This window comes from Lates calcarifer, linkage group LG17 (assembly GCF_001640805.2).
Source record: "Lates calcarifer isolate ASB-BC8 linkage group LG17, TLL_Latcal_v3, whole genome shotgun sequence".
NCBI classification, from domain to species: Eukaryota; Metazoa; Chordata; class Actinopteri; family Centropomidae; genus Lates; species Lates calcarifer.
Window position 1 is genome coordinate 10,760,163 of NC_066849.1, and position 24,571 is coordinate 10,784,733.

Consider the following 24,571-nt stretch of genomic DNA (forward strand, 5'->3'; position numbering starts at 1 on the left):
GTATTGGTTGCATTTTGCCTCTCACTGCTTGACGACCGGTGTCATGAGAGCGACGAAGAGACTGACATTGGTTTGGAGAGAGCCTCAGCCAGGCTCTTAAAGTTCAGGCGCTCCTCTGAGATGTTGTAAGCCTCATCAGATCCTTTCAACTTCAGTGAAAAAGAAACATTCATCTGCAGATTTTACAGGAGCTCTTAAGAGAAATGAGAGGCAGCTGCTTCAGTTCGGTTTATTATTCACAGTCTCTCCCTGACTGTCCACCTCCATCTGGTTGACGGCTGATTCATGACGGATTCACACTGCGACATTTTCATACTGCTTAGTGCCACTCTGCCCCCACCTCCTTCCCATGGGGGCTCCAGCTCTGCTGCCTGCTGCACTCTCTGTCAGAGCTGGAGAATGACTAACCAGAGCAGACCTGCTGTAGGATCTGTGGAGTGGGTGGATAGGTCTGCACAGTTCCCTTCAGGGTCATCTGAGGTCTGCTGCTGCTGTTGATGCTGGAGGGAATCTTGGCTTTGACTCTAGCGCGCACACACACGCACACACACAGTCACTCAGCACTGGCACGCTCATGTAGACAACCCACCCCATGCAAATGGCCAGACACGTTAAAATTTTATGCCCTCATCAGAGCCGGGATGCTTGGAAAACGTGAGGAGAGCTCCATCTAATGTGCCTGCTGGACCCTGTTTATGGCCTACATTAACTTCTGTGCATATCTAGTTTGCATGGGCTGTAATTTCACTAAGGTGGGTGGTGGTCTGTGACTGCTTCGCTCATTTATATCTCAACCCAAGGGGTCATAAAAACACCCAGCACACATTAATCACTAAGACTGTCTTACTTCATGGGGCTGAGAGTTAAAGGCTAAACATTTGGCTTTTTCCTTTCAGTCCTTTCAGTGCTTAAAGGTGAAATGAAAACAGAAGAGTTGAGACCCACGTATCTATATACTGTGCATTCAGACTTCAAAGTTATGGTGCACATTTATGTGGGATATTGTTGAGGCTTCTCCCTGTCTGCAGGTTTTTTTTATGTCTCTGTGTGAGATGTCCTCCTGTAATATGTATTCCTTTTCTTTGACAAGCTACAGTAATTAGAGCCGCAGAGCTGAATAGATGCTTTCAAACACAGACATCCTCACACACACACACACACACATTTGAGTTTGAACACTGAAGACAGACAGCCGGTCCATTCTTCTCCTTCGCTCCCTCATCTTCTCTCTCCTTCTCCAATGTTTTGCCGATTCCAGTTAAAGAGATGTTGACCTTTGAAGAACTGTCAGCAGAATCAATCTACATTGGCCTTTGTATGCTCTAATCACAAAGCCAGTGTGAGAGCATGAATGTGGACTGTGCCTGTGCCAGTTTATGATGTACCTACTTATTATGGGTGATACCTCTCTGTGCTCTGACAGCCCGTAATGCAGTCAGCCTCAGAGAAATCAGTGTCATTAGAAAGGCGGTTATGCAAAAAATGTTCCTACCTATGTTGACCCCTTTCTAAGGTGCACTTCTAAGCGGTTTTATAGATATGTTAATGCGCAGAGACAACTTTTGAAAAGACAAGAGGAAACAAAAATAAACAGCCTTGTGCAGAGCTTGCTTAATGGATGAATTCCCAGGACATCCAGTGCTTAATTCCACTCAAAGTAACGGTGTATAACGGTACATAGCCCAGTTTGTATTCATGCTAATATACTTTAAAATGATGTGCTTTCTTATTAATTCATAAAACCTGTACCAGAGCCAGAAGTCCTGAATATCATGTTTTTTTCCAGACCAGTATTATTTCACATCTCTCCATCAACTTGGCACTAACGAGGCTACGTCCTCTGAGGAGCACCCTCCCCCCTTCTCTCTGTCTGAGGTTGACATGATGAAGAAGAAGAAGAAGAAGAAGAAGAAGAAGGGGACAGCTGCCTTGATTATCTCGCCTTTATTCTCTCAAATTGAGAGCAGAGCAAGTTTGGGACTGCGACTTGAATGTGTGTCACCAGGAGAAGCTTAATGAGATGTCAACTGTCGGGAGGGTTTCTGTGTAATTAATTGGCCCTGAGCAAAGAAAAAAAGCGAGAGAGAGAGAGCGAGCAAGCAAGAGAAAGCAGTGCCAATCATTAAACCCTCACACCGCGAAACGGGTGCCACTTAATCCACCTCTGCTCTCAGTCGAGCCATTAGCCTAATTCCTTGCACTTGAGAAGGTGTACAGTTACTGTAATGATAATGATCAACACCTGAATTATTTGTGCCTCTGTAAGCAAATACAGCTGAGTCGTTATACACCTCTGCTCATATCTGAGGATGTCTGCCCCATTAGGATAAAAGGATAACACTGGACATATTCTGTACACATCCCATAAAAAAAGTACAAAACAAATGATTAATTATTTCCTGCTACTATCCTACTAGTATTGCCATAGCTAGTTCTTGTGTGCCACAGACCACCGCTCCTGTCCCAGCTCATCTGTAAGTCATCGTGATGAAAAACGCTCATCCGCAGCTAAAAATAGTCCCTAAAAGTAAAATTTGCTCCTGTTTCTGTAATATCTGCAAAAACAGATAAACAGTGCCCAGTTGCTTTAGGAAACTATTTAGCCTGTTAGCACATATTTTTGACCTATTTCTAAAGACTTATGATTTTGGTAGAGACCAGTGGACCAGACAGGCTGGGGGGGTTTCAAAGTACTGAGATATTATGTGCACTGTTGCTTTGGGCCTGTGTCTGAATTGACTCCCTTATTCACTGCTCCTTATAGCAGACGCTTAACTCAATTTTTTTAGAGATTTTGTTTTGGTGATGCTTCAATTGTATGCGTAACACTTTGTGTTATGTGCTGTTTGCTTTATTTTGTATTTTGTGTGTTATGTGTAGGCTGTTTCATGACTGACTAAAACCAAAAACCGAAGTAATTGCTTTGTGAAGTTGTTGCAGACATGTCATGGACACTATGTTTTTCTATTACATTGTAGGAATCTTTAAGGTCACTGGAGAACTGAACTGGCACTAAAATAAAGTGGCATAAAACGTAGAGCACTAGATATTAAATAGGGAGTGATTTGGGGCGTTATTTTCATGGGATTTGTTAGCAGTGAGCCTTATCCTTTAAATCCAAGGTTGATTATGGTAATATGAGCCTCTTTGTCTTTTTGTTCTTTACTCATGATTCTTCACTGACCTCTGCCCAACCCTGCACGCCTGTACTCTGTACCCTTCTTAAACTGGGAGGTGGGTGGTGCAGGCAGAGGCTGGAGGATTTTAGGCACATTGAAAGCTCTACTGCAATATTAGAGGCTGACTGATGGGGTTTGCTCTGAAAGCAATTATGATCCTGGGTTCCCCCTGGGAAGCGTATAAACAGGATCATACTGATGAGTTTGGAGTCAGTGTGTGGGCGGTAATTGACTGGGACTGGAACCAGAGCCATACTCCTAACTGCTTACTCTTCCTGTGCTGCCCCCTCTGAACGCCATGGCTTTGTGTAATCCAGTTGTCATCACATTGGAAGTCGCTGAATTGCCCAGTGAAGTTGAACTTATTCCCTTTTTAAGATAGTGTTAATCCGGGAAAGTGTATTGCTTACGAAGTTATACAGTATTGATCAATGCAGACGTCCCTCTGCCCGCATGATAATGTGCAGACGGTAAGTATGTGTCTGTGGGTGTCAGCAAGAGTTCATCAAAACTAAAGGACCATTGTGCCAATTCAAGGGTGATTATCAGCTACCTGTTACATACATTTGATTTGATCAGTCATTCACTTATTCATTCACTCAACAGTCTGTGGGCTGCATCTTCAGCTGCATCTGAAATATTCTCCATCTGATTTTGAAAGCCTCTCTCGCTGTGCCACAGGGCTTATAAGTGGCTATTTCCCAGCATCATCAAGCTGTCAGAAGCTTGGGGAACTTTAGCGTCAAAGTCAAGGACATTTTTTATTGTTCCACAGGCACTTTAAACCACGCCACACCAGCCATGTAACCTTCAATTGCCTTTTACTAGTTTAACACATTCCCTGACTATTAAAACCATTAAAACTTGCTTGGGAGAAATTGTTTGGTCAGTGCCGAGGGGAAAATGCTCTCTATCTGTTGTATGTGGAAGAGGAAACGGCTAAAAGGACTGGGATTTCTTCTCGGAGAGGGCAGGGAGGGTGTGTTTGTGCAGCGAAGCGTGTAATTCACTCCAGCCTACCTGTTATTGAGGGAGGGGGTCTGCACACAGACTGCGCAAACACACTCCTACAGGAAATGGCTTCTTTTTGGGTAATGTGTTAGGGAATGAAAATACCTGTTTCTCAATGCATGAAGACTGTGATTGTGTGTGTGTGTGTGTGTGTGTTTGTATGTTTGTGTGAACAGAAGGGTTTACAACAGGTTTTGGATCCAGATACTTTTTAGACAGTTGGAGACTCTTGCCAGAGAAACATGATTGTATTACATATCTGGGGCCACATCGAACTCTGCACAAAGATTTAAGGACATCCCCAGACACCACACACACACACACACACACACACACATACACATACAGTGGGCAATCATTCAGTGTGGGGTCAGAGATAGTGGGAGAGTATTATATATATATAGCAGTGGGAGAAGCACAGCCTGTGGTGCTGGTAATATCACCTGTATCCACAAACACACACACACACGCACACATCCCCACCTCAGAACCTGATGGAGTGTGAAGCTCAGAGCACAGTTCAGAATGCCAATGTAGCTCTCTATTAAGGTTGGGAATAATTCATGTGAAGAGTCTCTGGGTTTTTGCTGTCGGATCATTCAATCCAAGCTTGCCTTTTTCAACTTTGAAAACCTGGTTGGACATAACAACACGAATACCTGGTCATACCAGTACAACAGCTCTGCAGTATACTGTATACTATCTTTGCAAAGGTACATGAACTATCCTCTCAGTGAACTGTGTATATTATACTGGAGCCAGTTGTGACCAGTACATACACTCCTTGTTTTCTGGAAGTGAACATTACTCTGAGACTGTGGCTGACTTAACAGGCTGATGTGTATTCATGGCATTCCTACAAAATGAAAAGACTGCACAGAGTAACCTCTGCTGTACTGTCAACCACAATAAGCCGCAGAACATTTGAATAATAGGATACCTGACAGAACAGACCAGAACGAGTCTAGCTGCTCGATTCTGTGCCAGTTACTCTCACATCCTATTTGGATGGAGATGACAGTGTAATCATAAAGGGCAGGTTATCAACTTTAATTTTGGGCTGTTTTTGTCTGAAGTAATCATTGCGTGTGTGCTTTTGACAAAAAGTTACATTAATCTATGAATATAAATCTAAAAAGCCTACTGGAGTTAAATTCCAAACTTTTAGCTGCATTTTCAGACATGCTTTATATCAAGCTTGTGGTAAGTGCCCTTGTCGTGTCTACATGTGCTGTTGTACAGACTGTACTGAACTCTTTCAGGGTCATTGATTTTCCCCCTTGGCAGCCAGACTTTAAGGTTAAACGATGATATGACCTTGATGGCCACAGGTTGCAGATTCATTAGAGCTGCTAGCATGCCAGCACCCACTTTGGCCCAGACTGAAATATGTCAACAACAATTGGATGTACTACCATGAAATTCTGTTAAGGCATTCATGGCCCCCAGAGGATGAATCTCTAGCACCACCATGAGATTAGTTCCAAGTGAAATGATTCAACAAATATTGTATGGATTTCCATGAAATGTTTCAGCTTATACAGGCGTCAGCTGTGCTCACCAGAAATGCCAGTTCTGTCATTTCTATCCAGGCTCGCTCCTTTTCCCTCTCATCTCCTTAGGTTCAGTAAAGCAGATTCGTTAAACCCCACAAAATTAGCAAGTTTTTCTCTCATATTGGAACATTTTCAGTTCACACAGAAGTGTCAATTCACACCACCCCACGCAAATTTGTATCTACTTGTGTCTTTCCATTGACTGTCAATGTGATCATGCTGTCTGAGCACATGGTGAGAAACGTTTGGACACCCTCAGCTTTTCACAGCTTTTCAAATGTCATACTGTAATCTTTAAAAAGAGAAAATCTAAATGCTTGATAAAACGGTACTTTGGATTATTATCACTGTTTCACAGCCAGTCCTTGATATTCTCAGAGTGACACTGCTATGGTTTCTGACCTGTGATCTTTCACCTCCACAGTCTCTGAAGATGCGCTGCAAGACTTGCGCCCTAGTGACCAGCTCCGGCCAGCTGACTGGGAGCAAAAGGGGTGAAGAAATCGATCACTCTGAGTGCGTCATCCGTATGAACGATGCTCCTAACATAGGCTATCAGCGGGACGTTGGCTGGCGCACTAGTCTGCGCGTCATAGCTCACTCCAGCCTGCAGAGGGTGCTGCGGAGCCGGCAGGAGCTGCTCAACGTGAGCCAAGACACAGTGTTTATCTTCTGGGGACCAAGCAGCTGCATGAGAAGGGATGGAAAAGGCCATGTTTACAACAACCTCAGGCTGTTAAACCAGCTGCTGCCCAAACTGAAAGTCTACATTATTTCTCGGATCAAGATGCTCAAGTTTGATGAACTATTTAAAAAGGAAACAGGGATCGACAGGTACATGGACAGCAAATCTGTGCATGTGAAAAGAAATGCAAATACGAGGAAGGGAACAACACACAAACACACATACAAAATTGTCATCAGTTTTAGCCACGTAAAAGTGAAATTTGCAGTGAGGGACAAGAACGCCACACACTACACTACTTTTTGAGAGGATAATTATTAACAGGATTTAGATTGAAACGGCTCTGAAAGAAGATTTTTATGGGATTTGATAAGAGGTGTTATAAGGAAGGCCTATAAGGACTTTGATTTGGTATCACAAGCTCGCTGTTGCCCCACTGATGTCAGGCTTAGGGGGAGCACTGCAAAGTATTTTTCCATGTAGTGCAACCATATTTAAAAATCATATTTTGATTTCATTTGGAGCCTTTCAGAGACACTATGTTTCCACAAGCAAAAAAAACAACATGGTGAGTAAGCATTAATCAGAGTGATGGAGGAGGGTGAAGCCAGTGAACTTTTTTTTCTTTAAGCAGTATTGATGGGGAGTGGTTGGCCACTCTGCTCAACAGCATCAGGATTTTTAGGCGAGGGAGTGCCACAGCTGCCAAGCCAAAATCGCTTTAGTGAGACATTAGTATTACTTAGCCGTTTATTTTCTGACAGGCTGGTATAAAGCTTGTCACAAATATTTTTGTTTTAAAATGAGGGTAAGAAACTATTATCAACCAGAATATTTGTATCAGGAGGATTCTTGTGGTCTTGATGCAGAAACCCAAATAGGACATTTTACATATTATTATATTATTTATTGTATTATAATACATTATAAATATAATATACAGTATATACTGCACTTTTGGGACATTTTCAATGTACATTGTCAACATACAAAAGAATTTCTTTCTTTTTATTCCCTCTATGAAACAGATGTAAGATTCTCCATTTGATACTTGATGTCTCTTTCATCTACAGTGCAGGTATCTGCACTGGTTGACTGAATATGAGTTAACAAAAATAGTAACAAAAGAACCAAACAAAGACATTTTGTTGCCATGAATTTAGCTCCTCATATAGACTCATTTATATGTGAACACTAATCCCATAGTGGGCATTAGAGGTTTTTTGCCTTCATCGTTATTTATCTCTTAAAACTGAAGAAGACAGCCTTGTGATCCTCTCTTGTCTTCCAGGAAGAGTTCCAACTCCTGGTTGAGTACCGGCTGGTTCACCATGGCCATAGCCCTGGAGCTGTGTGACAGGCTCAACGTGTATGGCATGGTGCCACCTGACTTCTGCAGGTAGAATCAAATGATTTTTTTTAAATCTAAGATTTGTAGTTGCGTAGCAGGATTCTTTAATTAAAAGGTGACAGTGTGCCCCATCAGAACTGGTTGATCAGTGGAAATGCTCCCTCTCTACCACTTCATCTGCCCCTTAGTAAGAAGCTACAAATAGCAAAAATAAAATAGTAATATTGATATCTGCTTCTAATAAACAATGCATTAAGTTTGACAAGCAGTCCATTCTGTGAGATACATTTTGTTCATTTATTTAGGTCAATTAACACATCTATCTACTTTAACTTCAACAACTTGCTATATGTAAGTTATTGCCATTGCCACACAGCCAGCATAGCATTAACAGCTGTTTACTTGAGCCATAACTGCATTTACAGGACAAGAGGTTAGAATACACTCTGGTCAGTGCTACTCTATCATCTTCTCATGTTGAACTGAGGGCAGACTGAATGCTACAGTAACTCACAGTCACAAATGGTATTACAAGACTGGATGGACCAGGGCTAGTCAGTTAGCAAGCTAACTTCAGGAAAAGAAAAGAAGTGATAGGGATAGAGGCGAAACAAGAGTTAACACTGGTGACAGGTTTTGGTGAGTAAAGGAATGAAGTTTCAACTTGAAATGTTTCTTCTAGACTGTTAAGTAAACAGCTGTTAATGCTAACATTGGCTGTGTAATACTGGCAAAAAAATGTACATATAGCACCTTTAAACTCAGGTGAAGCCTGGAACACACAGTTTTGAACATTAGATATACTAAAATACATAAAATATAAACAAGTATGTAAAACATACAGCAAAACCTATTACACAATGTCATATAAAGTAGGCTACAATATACATCAAGTGAAAGCATAACATACACCCATATAAGCTGGAATATATCTGGCCATCATTATCCAACTATGAACTGATTGTCTCCTTGCTGTTGTTTCATTTTGTTTTGTCTTATTGGTGTCTTCAAGCAGGGCACTTAACATGTTCTTAAGAGTAGTTCATCTAAACGTCCCTCAGTGAGACTCAAAGTGAAAGCTCAAGGTCCACAAGTTGTACTGTTACATGATGTTTTTTTTTTTAATAAGTATTGAGGTCAATGAAAGCTAATTTTTATTACTGGTTTTAATCATTTGCATTTGACATTGAAATTCAGAGAACACAGAACCATAACTGAAAGAAATAAAGCAATGTTTGTCAGTTTCCTAGCAACAGTGTTAAAATGACTTAAACCATATGAATTCCAAGATTATTGTGTCCTTAACTTTTTAAGTCAAAGATGCAACCTTTTAAGCTCCACTGTATGTTTCAGCAAAATGAAAAAGTATGATCTCACCTTGTTAATTATACTTACAGGGGAACACATTGGCACTAAATAATAATAAATATCAATAATCAAATATAATAATCAAACTATGAAGAAAATCTTCAAGACATTAAAAAATTCTTTCGAACAGCCACTCTTTGCAAACACCCAGTTTTATCTATTAAATTATACATGCAAGACACCATCAAAATGCCTTCTCCTCAGGACTTAAAATTTCAGTTTGTCACTTCCTGTTTGATCGAGTGGGGCAAATAGTGCATGAGGAGGGTGGGACGCCCTTTCTGCTGCAGCTTCACACTGATTTACTGTGTGCTGATGACACGGGAGTGCTTCAGCATAAAAACCTTGTCTGGTGCATCTTTAACGATGTCTTCAACTTGTAATGACAATGTAACATTTACACCCTGCAGTGACAAATTCAGAGTCTTTTACTGCCATGCAGTCATGCAGGCGAATGACTGGAATTTTAGCACCAGAGATTGCATTCATTTTGACATTTTACAATAGAAGTAACACATTTCTCTGAATAGGCTGAAAATACAAAGCGCAGCTGTTTAATGTGCCTAATGTGACATTCAGGTTCAATGGAAATAGGAGAATAATTTGGCTAATATTGTTCTCTTGTGGATCTGTGTGGGCACAGAGGATTGTTTGACACATTATGGTATCCACAGAGAAATACAGGCCAGACCGAAGTGACTCTCATGTAACTGAGTCTTCCACTGAGCTCGGTGTGCCTGAGTGTATCAGAGGAATAATACGGTGCATAATGAACACATCTGTGAGCCCAGATTCTTCTGATCTTTCTGCTTTTCTTTGTTCCTGTCTCCATTTCTTCCCCACTGTGACTCACTTCCTCCACCTCCCCCACTCCATCACATAACTACCCCCTCGCTATTTCCCTACATCCCTCCCTCATACTTTGACTTTCATGCCTTTTCATGCTTTACTCCTCTCTCTTCGCATCTCCTCTGCTTCCCATGTAGGTCCTCCTCCCATCCCTCAGTGCCGTATCATTACTACGAACCCTTGGGGCCCGACGAGTGCTCCATGTACCTCTCCCACGAGAGGAGTCGACGTGGAAGCCACCACCGCTTCATCACAGAGAAGACAGTATTTGCAAAGTGGGCTCGAACCCTCGACATTCACTTTTACCAGCCAGACTGGAAGCCTGCCGCTGCAGTCGCCAGCGCGAACAGCTCGTACGCTCCAGCTACAGCTGGATCCTGAGACTCACTCCAGAGATGATCCCCAGAAGTGTTGGATGTGTGTGTGGACAGTTGCCAGCGTGCAGATTCTCTCTCTGACCAATGTGAACACATGAGACAGCAATAGGACAGAGCAGGCCTGCTGCTGTGGGCTGTTAGCTGACTGCCTAAGCAGCTTGGCAGAATGGGATCATTGCATAATAGCAGCACAAAGCCTCAACAATGTTTTGGAAGTGTAACTATAATAGGATGAATTTCATACTGGAATCAAAGCCATGGGGGTTGGCTCAAGTGTGTTTTTTAACTCTGTGTAGAGCTGCTTTAATAACACTAGAGCTGTCAGAGAGAGGACAGACGATGAGACAGTACACTGCTGCATTAACTGGAGTATGACTGATCCATTTTCATACATTAAAGCTGAACACAGATTCATTGAGGACACTGAGGTCATGTTCTCAGCATTGTTTGTGGGATTGTGGGGTTTTAATGACCTGAGAAGGAATTTATATTCTGCATTTACACACAATTCATACACTCTGTTTTTCAAACCTAATTGTGATATTTTTAGAGTCACTATCTTTCATTTTTTCAACTCTTAATTTATTTAATTTATCCCTTTTCAGTGAGGCAGTATGAATAATAAGACAACCACAGCATACAGTCTTGTCAGCCACTCAAAGCACTTTACACTACAAGTTACATTCACCCATTCACACACACACACACACACACACACACGTACACAAATATAGCACTCTAACTCACACACCTATTCATACACAGACGCTACTTGGGGTGCAGTATCCTGCCCAAGGATACTTCGGTACACAGACTGGAGGAGTCAGGGATCGAACCACTGACCTTGTTTAGTGGGTGACTCGCTCTACCTCTTGAGCCACAGCCATCCCTTGTGACATCTAGAGCGTTTTTTTGGGACTTCTTTGTTTAGAGAGAGACACTATATTCAAATGTTTTTTAAAGTTGGTAGCAATTCATACTAAAAATAAATTAAAGGAATGTAGTATTTCTACACCAGATTTATATCCCTGAAGAAGGCTGAAGAGTTACGTGGAAAATTAAAATGTGAAAATTTGGTCAGTCAAAGGAAAATGCGAATCCTTAGACCACGTGTAGAAATTTTTACATACTGTGTATAAATTATGTTCTTTAAACCCTCTGGTTCAGAACAGATGGCCCTTCAGAAAGACCCTGCCAGCCATGTGTCTGATACTTGAGGCCATGATTTGTCCTCTTATTAAAGCCAAATGTCAGAACAAGCCCTCAAAGGCATTTCTCCTGACAACAGAGCAAGTCGGCTGCTGTAACACTGATACAAATGATCACATCAAAGTGTCTGAGGCAACCTCCTCCATCCTGACCCACGGGCTTCTGTCTCAGCCTCTCTAGCATACAGAGGAGAGCTGGTTGTTAGCAAGGGATTATACTGTGCTAACCAACCGTATCTCCAGGGTGAGAGGAGCAGTGCAACCACTGCAGCATCCCAGATGTGCCGTCCTGCAAAAAAAGGCATTGACTGCTGCCTGTTCCTGTGTTAATTCAGGTTTTACCATCAGAGCCTGTACTCTGGTGGAATCTTAATTCTGCAAAGCTCTCAGGTGCTCTGAGAAAAGCCCATGCAGTGCTGGGGTGTCATGCTAAGTGCACTGGCTGCTCCTCAGATCTGCGCTGTGTGCTCTGCACACCAATTACTGGCCGTTCAGGTAGAAAGGTTGGATTTTAAAGGCTTCAGAGGACAATCAGACTGCAAATGAGCCTGCTGTCGCAATCTTAAACACACGCTTGGGGCCACATCATGATTTTCATTGACCTTGGAAACATCAAGAGACAATAAGGATACTGAAGTGCTTAGAGCCAAAGGTGCGACAGGCATTGCTGTTTGAATTGAGATCTATATATTTAGGAACATAACTCCCATATTAAGTCAATTTTTTTTGTCTAGGTGCAGTAAGTTCATGTAGTGTCTCCAGTGTCATGATGACAAAACCCCAGGAAACAAACAAACACGATCAGTTGTGTTAATTACTGAGCACAAGAGGTGCTGGCAGGCAGATTTTATTACCCTCAGGCTAGCTGGTCCCCCTTGTTTCTATCCTTTAAGTCCCACTAAACTAAGCTATTTATCATTCAGGTGTGAGAATGCCATTTATCCTCTCATCTAAGTCAAGAAAAGAAAAAAAACAAAATGTTTTACTGTTCCTTTAAGATGTTCTGGGTTCAGCCCCTTGATGCAAAACTCTGTGTGAGCCCTGTGATGTTGTAGAAACTAGATATTAGAGTGTAATGATTGATAAAATTCACATTTGGATTCAGTATTAAATAGTGGTGTCGAGACTCAGTATGTTTCTGTGCAAAAATAAATAGAATGTGCCTTTCCATTTTCAAATGATTATAACATTTAACATCAGTCCTTCATGTCATGCCATGTCACGTATAATGAAGACTGTCAGATGCAAATATTTAATAATTTCTTAGCAGTGATACGTGAAAAAAAAGTGTAAGTATTTGTAATATAACACCAGCAATCAGGTGTGGTGACGAAAACACTGGCTTTTCTCCGGATATTCACTAAAATATTTGGTGAATTGTTTAGTACAGCATTTTAATTGAGTCAGAGTCTGTACTAACAGAATGGTGAGACCCTATTTACTGTTTAATGCTATGAATGTAACTCTTATTAACTGGAAAAACTTTGCCTTACATATTAATGTGGGCTTTCAGCTGTTTTAATTATAATTATCTCAAACATAATCAGAGACAGTGCGAGAAATGGTAATACCTTGTATTTTTCTTCAAGAATAAATATCTGCCCTAATCTCCAGATTCTTAATTTCCATTACTGATGTTCCAGTCCCACTTGATGCAACATCTATTCAAACAGAGCAGCAGGATAAACCCAGTTTAATCTCTTCGTCAGTATTTTTCATTGTGACACATATCACACATACTGCAGCCACATACCTGCTGCTGATAAGCATGGTGTCTGAAACTGCCTAACCTACAGATCTGCCCTGTTCTCAATAGCTGAGCTTTATCAGCTGTAATATACAATCATCCTATAATGCCAAAATGTTTTCGAGTTACAAATTCATGAATGAGTTCTCCCTTAGATTCATAACATATCACCAAGTCTCATCAGCTCTAACCTTTTTTTTTATAGCCAGGATCCATTAAAACAAGTGGTTAGACTGAACCTTTTATTATTTAAATACAGGACTGTGTTGTGAATCTTCACTGACACCTGGTGGTCTCACCTGGACTCAACATTTTCTGTTCAGACTCCACAACCTAAAACCACTAAATAAAACTTGTCTTTGATAAAAGTAGTTATGTATATACTACAGATGTAGATATAGAAGTGTAGCATAAGGTAGAGGTGTAGCACCTTAACAGTGTCATGAGTAAAACTATTTTTGAACTGAGAAAAGAGCAAAATGAAACATTAATTTAATGGTTAATCGTTGTATTAATTCTTTCATCTTTATTCATATGGTGAATTCTGATGTTTTACCAATCACATGGACTATTTAAAAACCACTACAAACTTAACTATGGTGGCAATAGCAAGTCCTTTAATGCTTGCTACACCTTAATCACATTCAATTTCAATCAAATTAAATTAACTGTTAGATGTAAATGTCAAACTGAAATGATTTTCTCTTTAACAGGTTTACAAGACTGACATTTAACTTCCCATAAGTTTCTCACTTGATGTTTATACTTTTACATTTTTGCACATCACTATTTTTTTAAATTTCTTTGTTGACATTAACATTATTCAGGAAGCATTTTTCTGGATTTTGGAACAAGATTAGTAAACATTAGGGAAGAGGTAGAGGCCAATGTTCAACAAGGGTCCCGAGTGAGAACCAGACAAGGGACATGATGGTATGTGATATACATCTTAAACCAACAGGTCACTAAGACACCCCAGTGGGATCAGCCAGGCCCATATGCTTAGAGCCACAGCCTATAGACAGTTCTCTAAAGGACAGAGGATCAAGCACATTAAAGATTAATTTGTGAGTGCTTAAGGTGGAAATTGTAAAATAAAACAGTCAAAGAAACAGATTTCTAATGGTTCATTACAATATTGTTGTAGTACTATTGTTGAGTATTTTTGTGTGTTGGCTCGACATCTACATAAAACCAGTACTTCAACTTTGTGCTTTTTGGCTTCATTTTCCATTTTCAACAAATCCCTCCTGCTGAATCTTAAATTAGAAAGCAGTCAACTGCTGAAAACAGTCTGTAAATCAAGCGATTGACCCTAATTTCTCAGATTAAAAAAGTTTAATAGAATCTTCCAACAGTTTTTAGAACAGAATGATCTTCATAATGACACTGTCTTTGGAATAGAACTGATGCTCCATTGTCCCTGGAATGTTGAAAAACAGGTCATTTCATTTGTATACCTTCAGCCAAAAACACTTTACTACAGACTAGAGTTGTTTGAGGAATGTTTTAATGGCAAAATGGCACCAACTGCATCAACAAATGACACTACAAGGTGCTTTGCAGGTAAAGAAAAAAAAATGATTTGCTTGCCTCAACTACAACATTGAAGAAGAATGTGGCATTTGATCAGAATTTTACCTTACTCAGTGTATTTTGCTCTGACATGTAATACTTGTGGTCAAGTGGTTGTAGAATGATAATCAAATGTTTATTTACTTGAGTAGAATGAATTCTTCAGCTAAATTTCTACATGCTGTGTTGACTGAATAACCCTTGCTGTCTCCATGTTGTAACCCTCACATGCTCTTCTTTTCTCTTCATCTACTGCCTCCCTGTTCTGGATCACAGATAATGAGAAAAACAGTAGAGAGCTCTGAGAGCAGAGTGACATACTGTGCAGCAGCACAAGTCGCTACCTCGTTCAGCAGTTCATCAGAGAGCCACTTTGGCAAAGTTGCCAAGGATGTGACTCTAACCACATCAGAGGAAGACACTGGTGAAAGAGGTAGATCATTTAGTTTGTTTTAATAATTCAATTTTCTCCCACAATGTGTTTTGTCTACTAAATGAATTGCTGATACAATGCTATGTCACCTATGTCATGTTTCCCATTTTCTTCACAGGACTAGACCACTAAACTTTATTAGGGCATTTTACACTTGGGGTCACAACTATAGGTTGTGAAACTCAGCAACTTGTCAATGTTTGTTTAACTACTATACAACTACTGTGTATTTCACAAAGGCAAACAAGTGTTGTGTTTTGTTACGGTGTGCATGATAACTAAAAAATGAATGACGAAAACCAAACAAATTAGGAAATAAGCAATGATTTTACTTGATATCCCACATGTGTGTACTTCAGATACCAATACAGAATTTAAATGTTGAGTGAGTTATACTACATTATCTATGGGCTGAATACCCACTTCAGAGAATCATCATCACAAATACAGTTACAGAATATCCTTCTCTCAATTATGTTGTGGTTGCATTTTCCCCAGATAGGTGTTGTGTTGTGTCGAGTAGTGGCAAGTCTGATGGCAAGAAAGAGCCTCGTAAGCACTTTGAGGGACGTAGGTGATGAGTCCATTGCTGGTTAGGTGGTACAGAGTTTGTGCAAAAGTTTGCAGTACTTGGGTTCCAAGAAGATGCAACTTGTCAGTTTTGCATGACAGGACTCTTAAGAAAGGGCTGAAGTGTCAGAACTGAATAAGGGTTTGAGTGCACACAGCTGACCTTCTTGCTATATAAGAAATCTTGGTGTCAGGAATACACTGATTCTAATAATGTCCTCTCCCTGGGTCATACTGGGCCCAATACTTAAGATTACAATATAGCTGCTTTTACATGTGACATTATCTAGCTCCTGAATCTAGATGCTCTTATGCTCAGTGCATCTTGGTTTGTCACTTGGATGACAAAAAAATGTGGCGTTCAATCCTTTGATTTCACCTTTTGTTTGACTATTTAATTTGCAATTTAATTTAATTTTGTTTGTCTATATCCCCAAAACACAGAGCTGGCAACCTGCTAAGATGAGGAAGCAGGATTTGACGGCTCTGAACTACATGCTGGATAGCATCTGAAACTCCCTCCTGCTTAAACCTTTCCAACATCAGTTAACAGGTGCATGTGTTGCCCATCATCTGTAGCTTTCCAGAATCAACAATCTGACTGACCAACTTGGAGAGTCATGCGGGACAAAGCTTAATCCAGTGTCCTTATCTGCCACACAGGAAACAGCTATCACCTAGTTGTCTAGACAAAGTTCCCCCTCAGCTCCCAATTCTGCAGCTTCCCCAAAGTTCCTCTCTTTACATCAACCCTTATTTGGCTGCACATCAAACAATCCCACTGCAATTTCCTCAGGTCTCCTTTTCTCATCATGCAGCCTTCCAACATTGAACTGCTGCTGTGGTCACATCTGCAAAGGGAGCAGTTGTCTAACTTGGTATTGTTTTCATGTGTTTGGTAAGATGTGGCTGTGGACCACTGACAAAGCAGACAATATGAAATGCCAGACCCTGATACACCCAAATTCTTCAGACTCACACCATCCACAAGTGGTAATGTTAAACATGCTTTCTTTCTTACCAAAATTACATCCAACTATAGAATGTGTCTCATAATAGCATACAATGGCCAGCTGATTCAAAAAACCAGAGGAATCCTTGTCTGGTTTTGGAAACTGCACAACCACAGCACACAACCCAGTGGGGGTCTATAGTCTATACGCTTACTGATAGGGCTAGGTGGTTTTCCAATTTCTAAAACACCTCCAAGTTGCTTACCCATTACAAGTACAGCTTTTAGACAGAATCAGCAACAAGGTCTAAATTTACAATATTTTTACTTACAGCACAGACTCCCTCACACACAGAGAAGAAGGGGAAGGAGAAAAGCCTTGCCTTCTTATGTGATATGAGTCGACTGTTTACCTCGTTCTCTGTGGTGTTAAGATGTACTAGCTCATTCCTGGTTGTGATTGCCAAATTTGGAGAAAATGTGTAAAAGTTTGCTCCAAATGTTGATGATTCTGTCAGGACAGACCTTCTCACTCTGGCATTGCCAGGGTAGAATCTCAGAACTAGTTCTGAAGACAAGTTGTCCAACCATGTCAGAAATCAAATTTGTAGACAGTGACTTAAGGTCAGTGTGAAGAGATGTCAATGTGAAGAGTCTGTCGAACCATTTGGACAATTCAGAGACAAGCACCTCAAGTTGACTGCTTTGTCAGTGGTACTGCTATATCCTACCAAACTTGTAAAAACAATAATGCCAAATTAGGAAATCACCCCCTTTGCAGATGTTACAAGAGCAGCAGTGAATGTTGAAAAGCCAGATGAAGAGAAAAGGAGACCTGAGTACAATGACGTGAGATTGTTTATGTGCAGCCAAACAAGAATTAATGCAGATGGAGAGACTTTATGGTGGGTACAGAATCAGGAGTGAGGAGGAATGTTGTCTAGACCAGTATTTCCCAACCAGTGTGTGTATTGCGCTAAATACGAAAGTACATAGTAAAGTAAAGTACATACTGCAAGTGAGACAGCGCTGCGGCTGTGCTGCGGCACAAAAAGGTTGGGAAACACTGGTCTAGACAACCAGGCGAATGCTGCATCCTGTGCAACAAACCAGGACACTGGACTAAGCCTCATCCTGAATCACTCTCCAAGCTGGCAAATTTTGGCATGAAGTGTGTCCATCAGATCTTCAACTCTGGAAGGTTACAGACAATGGGTAACACAGATATCTGTTAGCTGATGTTGGAAAGGTGAGGGGGGAGAGTTTCAGATGCCATCCAACATGTGGTTCAGACATATCAAAACCCACTTCGTCATTTTAGCAGGTTACCAGCCACGTGTCTTGGACCTGCAGAAAGACGATAATATGCAAAGTGGTCAAATAAAAAGACAAAATAATCGAACACTATACAGTTAAGTACAAGGGTTTTCACTATCCAAGTGACAAATTTGCTGACAAAATTACAGTAAAAGGGACAAAAGAAATCATAGAAGTAGTCTTCCACAATGGAAATATCACTTCATACAAGCTGTCACTTATTTAGCTCATTATAGCGGTCTACTGTAAATATCTCCTCCCACATTAACAATGGCAATACTTCATCTACCCCAAGTACTCTCCCTGCAGCATCTGGCTCTATTTACAAAGTCTCAGAGTTCTAATTCTTTCCTATGTGTTTGCCTCAAAACAACACCAACACCATCTCTGGAATTCATCCTAAGTTTCTAATTCACATAATGTCAATACGTCAGGTAACGGAGTAGGAGCAAACCGTAAAATATGGTGACAAGTTGGTACACTTGACATCAGTTTGGTTTTCATAGCCATCATTGCTACCAACCTCACCTCCAGTAGATTGAAAATTAAGGGAATATACCCAAATCGGGTTACCAGAAGCTTCTTCAGATTCCTATCAGAGGTATCCGAGTTGTATCTCTCGGCCAGGTTTACTCCATCCCAGAGAGCCCAAACACACAACTGTCTGGTAACCATCTACCAAGCAATAAAAAGGACAATGCTATGTACGTATAAAACTGCCCAATTTATCCTGTGTCAGCTGATGCTGCAGAGCATCTCGTCAGCAAGTGATGCAACCGTACCCTAGTGGCCTAACGCTTTGCAGGGGTATGATAATTCCCCAGCTGGGAGGCCTCCCAATGTCACGCATATAAATACGGATACAAAACTTTGGTTCTACTTGGGTCTTCATTTGGAATTAAACTTGGCAGAACAAAACAAGACAGCCTTTAATTTAAAAATCCATAAATATAAATGTGGTGTCAAAATTTTGGCAGAGATGACTGACAGCAACATAACTACACTGATGTGCAGTATATGAAATTCTCTCACTTAGGATCTCCAATTAATCTACATCAACCTGACAACCCTCATCACACCATGTACCTGCACTATCCAAAGATGGAATAATGGAACCAGGTAAAACAACCCCACTTATGAAACTAGCAAGAATTTGTTTGTTTAATATTGACAGCAACAGCTACTACACTGTACAAACCATAGCAAACATGAGCAATGAGAATAAGTAATAAGCCGCTTTTAAGCTCTTACTGGCTGTGTATGTGATCCCAAAGTTTAGGTGGTACATAATGCTAAGGCTTCATTGGGGCAGAGACAAACAAAGAGAGAAAAAGTGAGACATACAGAGACAAAGACAAACAACAGCAAAGACAAAGAGACAGATAGAAAAAGGGACAAAGACTAAAAGAGTGAGACTGAGTATAAGTATCAGTGTGCGTGCATGTATCCGCATAAGTGTCAGGCACGGCGGCCCTCAATACACAACAGGATAATTGGGAAAAAGACAGTGGATAGAGAACAAGTAAGTATCAGTATGTGTGCATGTTCATGTGAGACAGAAGAAAGAAAGGGGTGGCTTGGCAGCCATAATTAAGCAAACATAGGACTTACTTGATTGTAGATTCACCAGGAAAAAACAGAACTGATCATACAAACTAACGGGTGGACGAATGGATAGATCGGTAGATGGGCACAGCAGCCAAGACAAACCAGTGAGGGATAGGGAAAAAATGCATGGCCTGAAATGCAGCTAAGTTGGACGGACAAACACGTGGACTGACCCAAAACTCTGACCATCAGAGCTAATCAAAAGGTAGAGCATGATTAAAAGCTAAATTTTCTCCTTAACAATAAGTTCAAGGGTTTATAGAGTCTAATTTTTTTATTTTTTTTTAAATAAATAATGTTAATGATAAGCTTGGACAGTGTAAATGTGTTTGTGTGGTGATGCATTTGGCAAGAAAACCCAATTCATTGAAAGAAACACATACAGCCCTAATAGATTTTAGCAACAGTCAAAATATAAAAAATCTAGAGTAAGACTGAGCAATACACAAAAAATTGCAGCTCAATATTATAAAGAGAATTATAAATAAATACATACATATATATATATAAATATTAAAAAGAAAAAAAAAGGTACTCACCAATTGTAGATTTACCTACAAAGAAAACGTTAGTGCACAAATATTGATCAAAACTTAGACATATAGTCATGACAGCCAAAACAAAGCATCTTCATTACACAGCCAACAGGCTAAATTAGACACTCATTGTAACAACAATCATCTACTAGAACACCACAAAATCATTGTACACAAAAACCTCCCCTGCCTTACATATACTCGAGCCAAAAGAAATTCAAAATTCAAGGACCAGTGAACCATCTCCCCTGAGTGAACATTAAACCTGTCTAATCCTCCATAGATCCCTGAGAGAGTCACCTCAGGCTCAGCACTATTCCTGGTCACACCATCATTAGCTTAGCAGTTCCAAACAAAAATTAAAACCAGAACCAGTCCTCTCCTACTATCCATTTAAGCCAAGAAAAAAAAAAAAAAAAAAAAGCAGCTTCCAACCATTCTGCAATCTTCTAAATAACCGCACTATCCAAACATCAAAAGACCTCTAAATGCCCTAATTGTGTTGGGAGGCCATCCCTCCCAACGCAATTAAAAGGTCAGCTCAACAGAGAGAGGGAAAGAAAGGAAAAAATAGACAAAGACAGAAACAAATAGGGTGGCCATTTTGGACGAACCGGTGGCCATGTTCGAAATAGATGGATGATCATATTGTCAAAAAAACTGAAAGTAGCATAGCACAAAGCACATTCAAGGCAAGGCACAAAACATTTCAATCATTTCAATCTCATTAGGCAGAAATAGTCACAACACAGCAGCCATGGCTAGGCACCTCCAATACACAGCAGAGAAAGAGAGGGGAGAATGTAAAAGTCAGTGTGCATGTTTGTGAGAAAGCGGCACAGCAACCATTCAAAACCACAAAGAAGAAAAAGAAAAATGAGCCTTACTGGTTCGTAGATCTACCTGTGGAAAGAAAAAAAAAACTTGTTAGAATAAGTAAAGTAGAATAAGTAAAGCCTCAAGCCAATTAATATCTGTGTGATATAAAAAAGTACAGACTTTATGGAAACTTTAAAACAACAAAAAAAAAAAAAAAAAAAAAAAAAAAAAAAAAAACAGGACATTATATGCTGCAAAGGTCTGTTAAACAGGTTACTCTAAACATTAAAGTTAATGAGCCTAACAGGAACTAGCACACCTGACCACAATGACATTGTCACTATGCTACGTGGCTATTAGCTACGTTACAGGCAATTCTTACCTTTCTGGGTGAGTTTTAAAGGACGAAATTCTCCTGGCATCTTTTTCCCCTACACCTTACAAGAGGGCATTGTCCTGTTTAAAAAAAAAATTTTTTTAAAATAGTGTGTTGTTTTTCAACCTTGAAACTCTGCGTGGTATTTTGGAGAGGTGGGAAAAGAGGCACAAACAGGAGGAATATCATCAAAATGACTCAACTGCCCAAAAAGTTTTTACAAAGAGAACAAACATCTTAAAACCGTGTCAGTTTCTAGTGCAATGTCAATCTCATGCCACTTACACTGGTGATTTCATCAACAGGAGCAAATCAAGTGCAAGAGAAAATGAAAACCCAGTGGCTAGACCATGCTTACTCTGTAAATAAACTCTTGACAAAAACAGGAATTTTACCTCACAAAACATAGAGCTGCTAAAATACCACTGTCTGATTGGTTAAATAGTTTGTGCTACTTTTATTTAAATCACACAATAACACAAACTAAAAGATTGAGGCAGTGGTTATCCAGCAACTCTGCTGTTTGTTAGTGGTGTCTGGTGGTGATATATAACAATGCATCTGGTTAAAAAGAATTTTACTCTTTAATAAAAAGGCTGCTCTGTAGGAATCCTATGTTTAATGTTGTCAGACAAAGCACTTTAGTAGGCATAGTAGAAGCACAAATGCTCAGGTGAATTACAATGCAGCAGCTGTTTGGTGGCGGGTGCAACGCACGCATTCAATCCCACCTGTGTAGGCCTCTTTCCATTTTCCAAACACATTTTCTCTCTTAATTTAATCCGTTCATAACTAATAAAGGACTACAGCGTTGCGCGTTAATTCCGTGTCCCTCTGAGCGACCACACACCGCTCTGATAATATATATGGACGCTTGATAAAAACAGTATGTAACACGCTGCCTTCATTCCCACAGCGCAGTTTAATTGTTTATTCTAAACAAACACAATAAATTACAGCCTTTCCGAGCCTGACACGCGCCGACACACCTGCCGGCAATGACATTACGCCACCCTAACTCGCGGTTAAATCAGAGGCATCTCTTACTTTTCTGAATAAGTTTCAGAGCTCCTCCTGTTGTTGGACGCGGTCGTCACGGTGTCTCTAAACTTTCAGACACGTTTGCAGACAAGGGCATTTTCGCTGCCCGGGGTTTTAAATTTCAACCCATGACGCCTCCGACACCGCGCTGAGCTCGCGACGGTATGCCAATGTCGGCGTCTGACGTCATTGTTATAGTCGAGGCGCATGCGCATACGGTGATGCGTTAAAGAATCACGGAGGGTTGTAAAAACCTAAACTCCAGAACGAAAATCCATTGGCTGTTATGCACATGGACCGTTTTACCTCCCCTCCTTGGATTTTTGTGTTTGTTGGACTTTTGACTTCCTACTGAATGGTGCATCTTTTGTTGGCTTTTGTTTTTTCTGAATTGTTCTTTCAGGCAAATAACCTCATGTCTTGCAGGAGAAGTCCATCATCCACAATTAAAACTGCCCTCTCATGCCAGCAGTGCTTGACTGGTCCCTGTGGTTGGTTCCTGTCCCTTGTTGAGAGACTGTCCAGCATAGAGTCAATGTAGATCTTAGTCCATCCATCATGTCATTGTCAGCACACGTAGCACCATCTTTTGAGTGGGGAGCAACAGATTATGTCGACTGGCTTTTACCAGATGTGTGTGTTATTGTGAGACTGTCCTCATATAAAAAACAACCACATATGTTGTTTGTGCAAGCACTTTATTACGACCCCAGTTTTAGTATTCTTGTGAAGCAACACCCAGTCACTGTAGTAATTATGACATCTATTAAGTAGGTGTAGTATCAATAGTGAAAAAGTCCACACTAGAAGGTGGCTGGAGTGGATGGTCAAACAAGCATAAGAACTTCACGTGAGAGACCTGGGATTGGTTCCTGTTTAGAACATCACAGTTACTATTGTTTCTTTTAGCCAAAACCACTTTTCCTGAACCTTAACAGGTACTTTTTTTTGCCTAAACTTAACCAGGTCTGTTTTTATGCCTAAACCTAATTGTTCTATACGCTGACCTCATGTGTGTTAGTGTTACCATATGGTTGTATGAGTTGGGAGACTTTTTGGTAATTGTGTAAAATTACCACATTAAAGTATAGTATATTTTTGGATATGTCATGTACACACTTTTCTTCTACAGTTAAAACTCCTTCGTCTTTTGTAGGCTTTGATTTACATTTCCATACACTGTTGTAGAGTGAGCGTTATCTGGCTTAGAGAGCTTGAACTGTAAACAGTAAATTTTAATGCAGTGGAAACAGAAAATATTCAGTTTTCAATAACATAATCATCTATCACATCACATCACTTCTGTAATTTACTTTTACTTAGTAGTAGTTGAGAAAAGTATGTCACAAAAATTCCGTAAAATATACGAGTATGGGTATAAATAGCTCATTGTCAGATACAGATTCAGTTATCACAGAATCTGTTAAGGTTTTATGGATCTCTAAAGCTGAGGAATTGTACAAGATGTTACAAATCTTTTCACCTTAAACTCAGCAGATGGAGACACAATAACAAAGATTTTCTTCCTTAACCTGTGTCGACGAACACGCAACACGCTGTCCGTGGTTTAACAAAACTGCAGATCTTTCAGAAGTTGAGATAAATGATCAAATGTCTTGTCTCTTTACTCCAGGGCAACTGTGTACAATGTTCCCATAATGCTCCTCGCTAATTACAGCTGTATGTCTTGTGATGGGTCAGCATGTTTGTTTTTCTGTGAGGGCCACTATGTACTCTGTGAACAAATGAACCTGACTGTCCTGCTGGCTTAATGTTCACGCTGCTCAACAGGAATCATTCTGCACAGCAGAATAATTCTTATGTCAAGTTAAGTTGGCAGACTCAGTGCAAGGCCCATTCCAAGTAAACAGAAGAAAATGAAAGAAAGTACAACAACCACTGCATTTAGCATTTTAGCGTCTAAGCATTTTCTTATTTACCTCATCAAACATCTTGACGTCATTTTTTTTGTGAGAAAATGGCGCTCAGATGTTAAAGATAAGGAGCAAGCAG

General features: G+C 40.3%; 1 protein-coding gene across 5 annotated transcripts in view; it reads left to right on the forward strand.

Moving 5' to 3' along the window:
• st6galnac5b (ST6 (alpha-N-acetyl-neuraminyl-2,3-beta-galactosyl-1,3)-N-acetylgalactosaminide alpha-2,6-sialyltransferase 5b) overlaps positions 1-24,571 on the forward strand; it is a 59,400-nt gene that overhangs the window by 15,623 nt on the left and 19,206 nt on the right. The window contains exons 3-5 of one of the 5 annotated variants that reach the window (XM_051076941.1): positions 6,171-6,580; positions 7,723-7,830; positions 10,137-10,714. The exons of 1 other annotated variant lie outside the window; for it this stretch is intronic. In XM_051076941.1, coding sequence (XP_050932898.1) covers positions 6,171-6,580; positions 7,723-7,830; positions 10,137-10,380 — 762 coding nt within the window. In that variant the 3' untranslated portion in view covers positions 10,381-10,714. Of the gene's footprint in view, positions 1-6,170; positions 6,581-7,722; positions 7,831-10,136; positions 10,715-24,571 lie in introns of those variants that run through there. 3 more of the 5 variants (XM_051076945.1, XM_051076944.1, XM_051076942.1) reach the window with 3 other exon arrangements.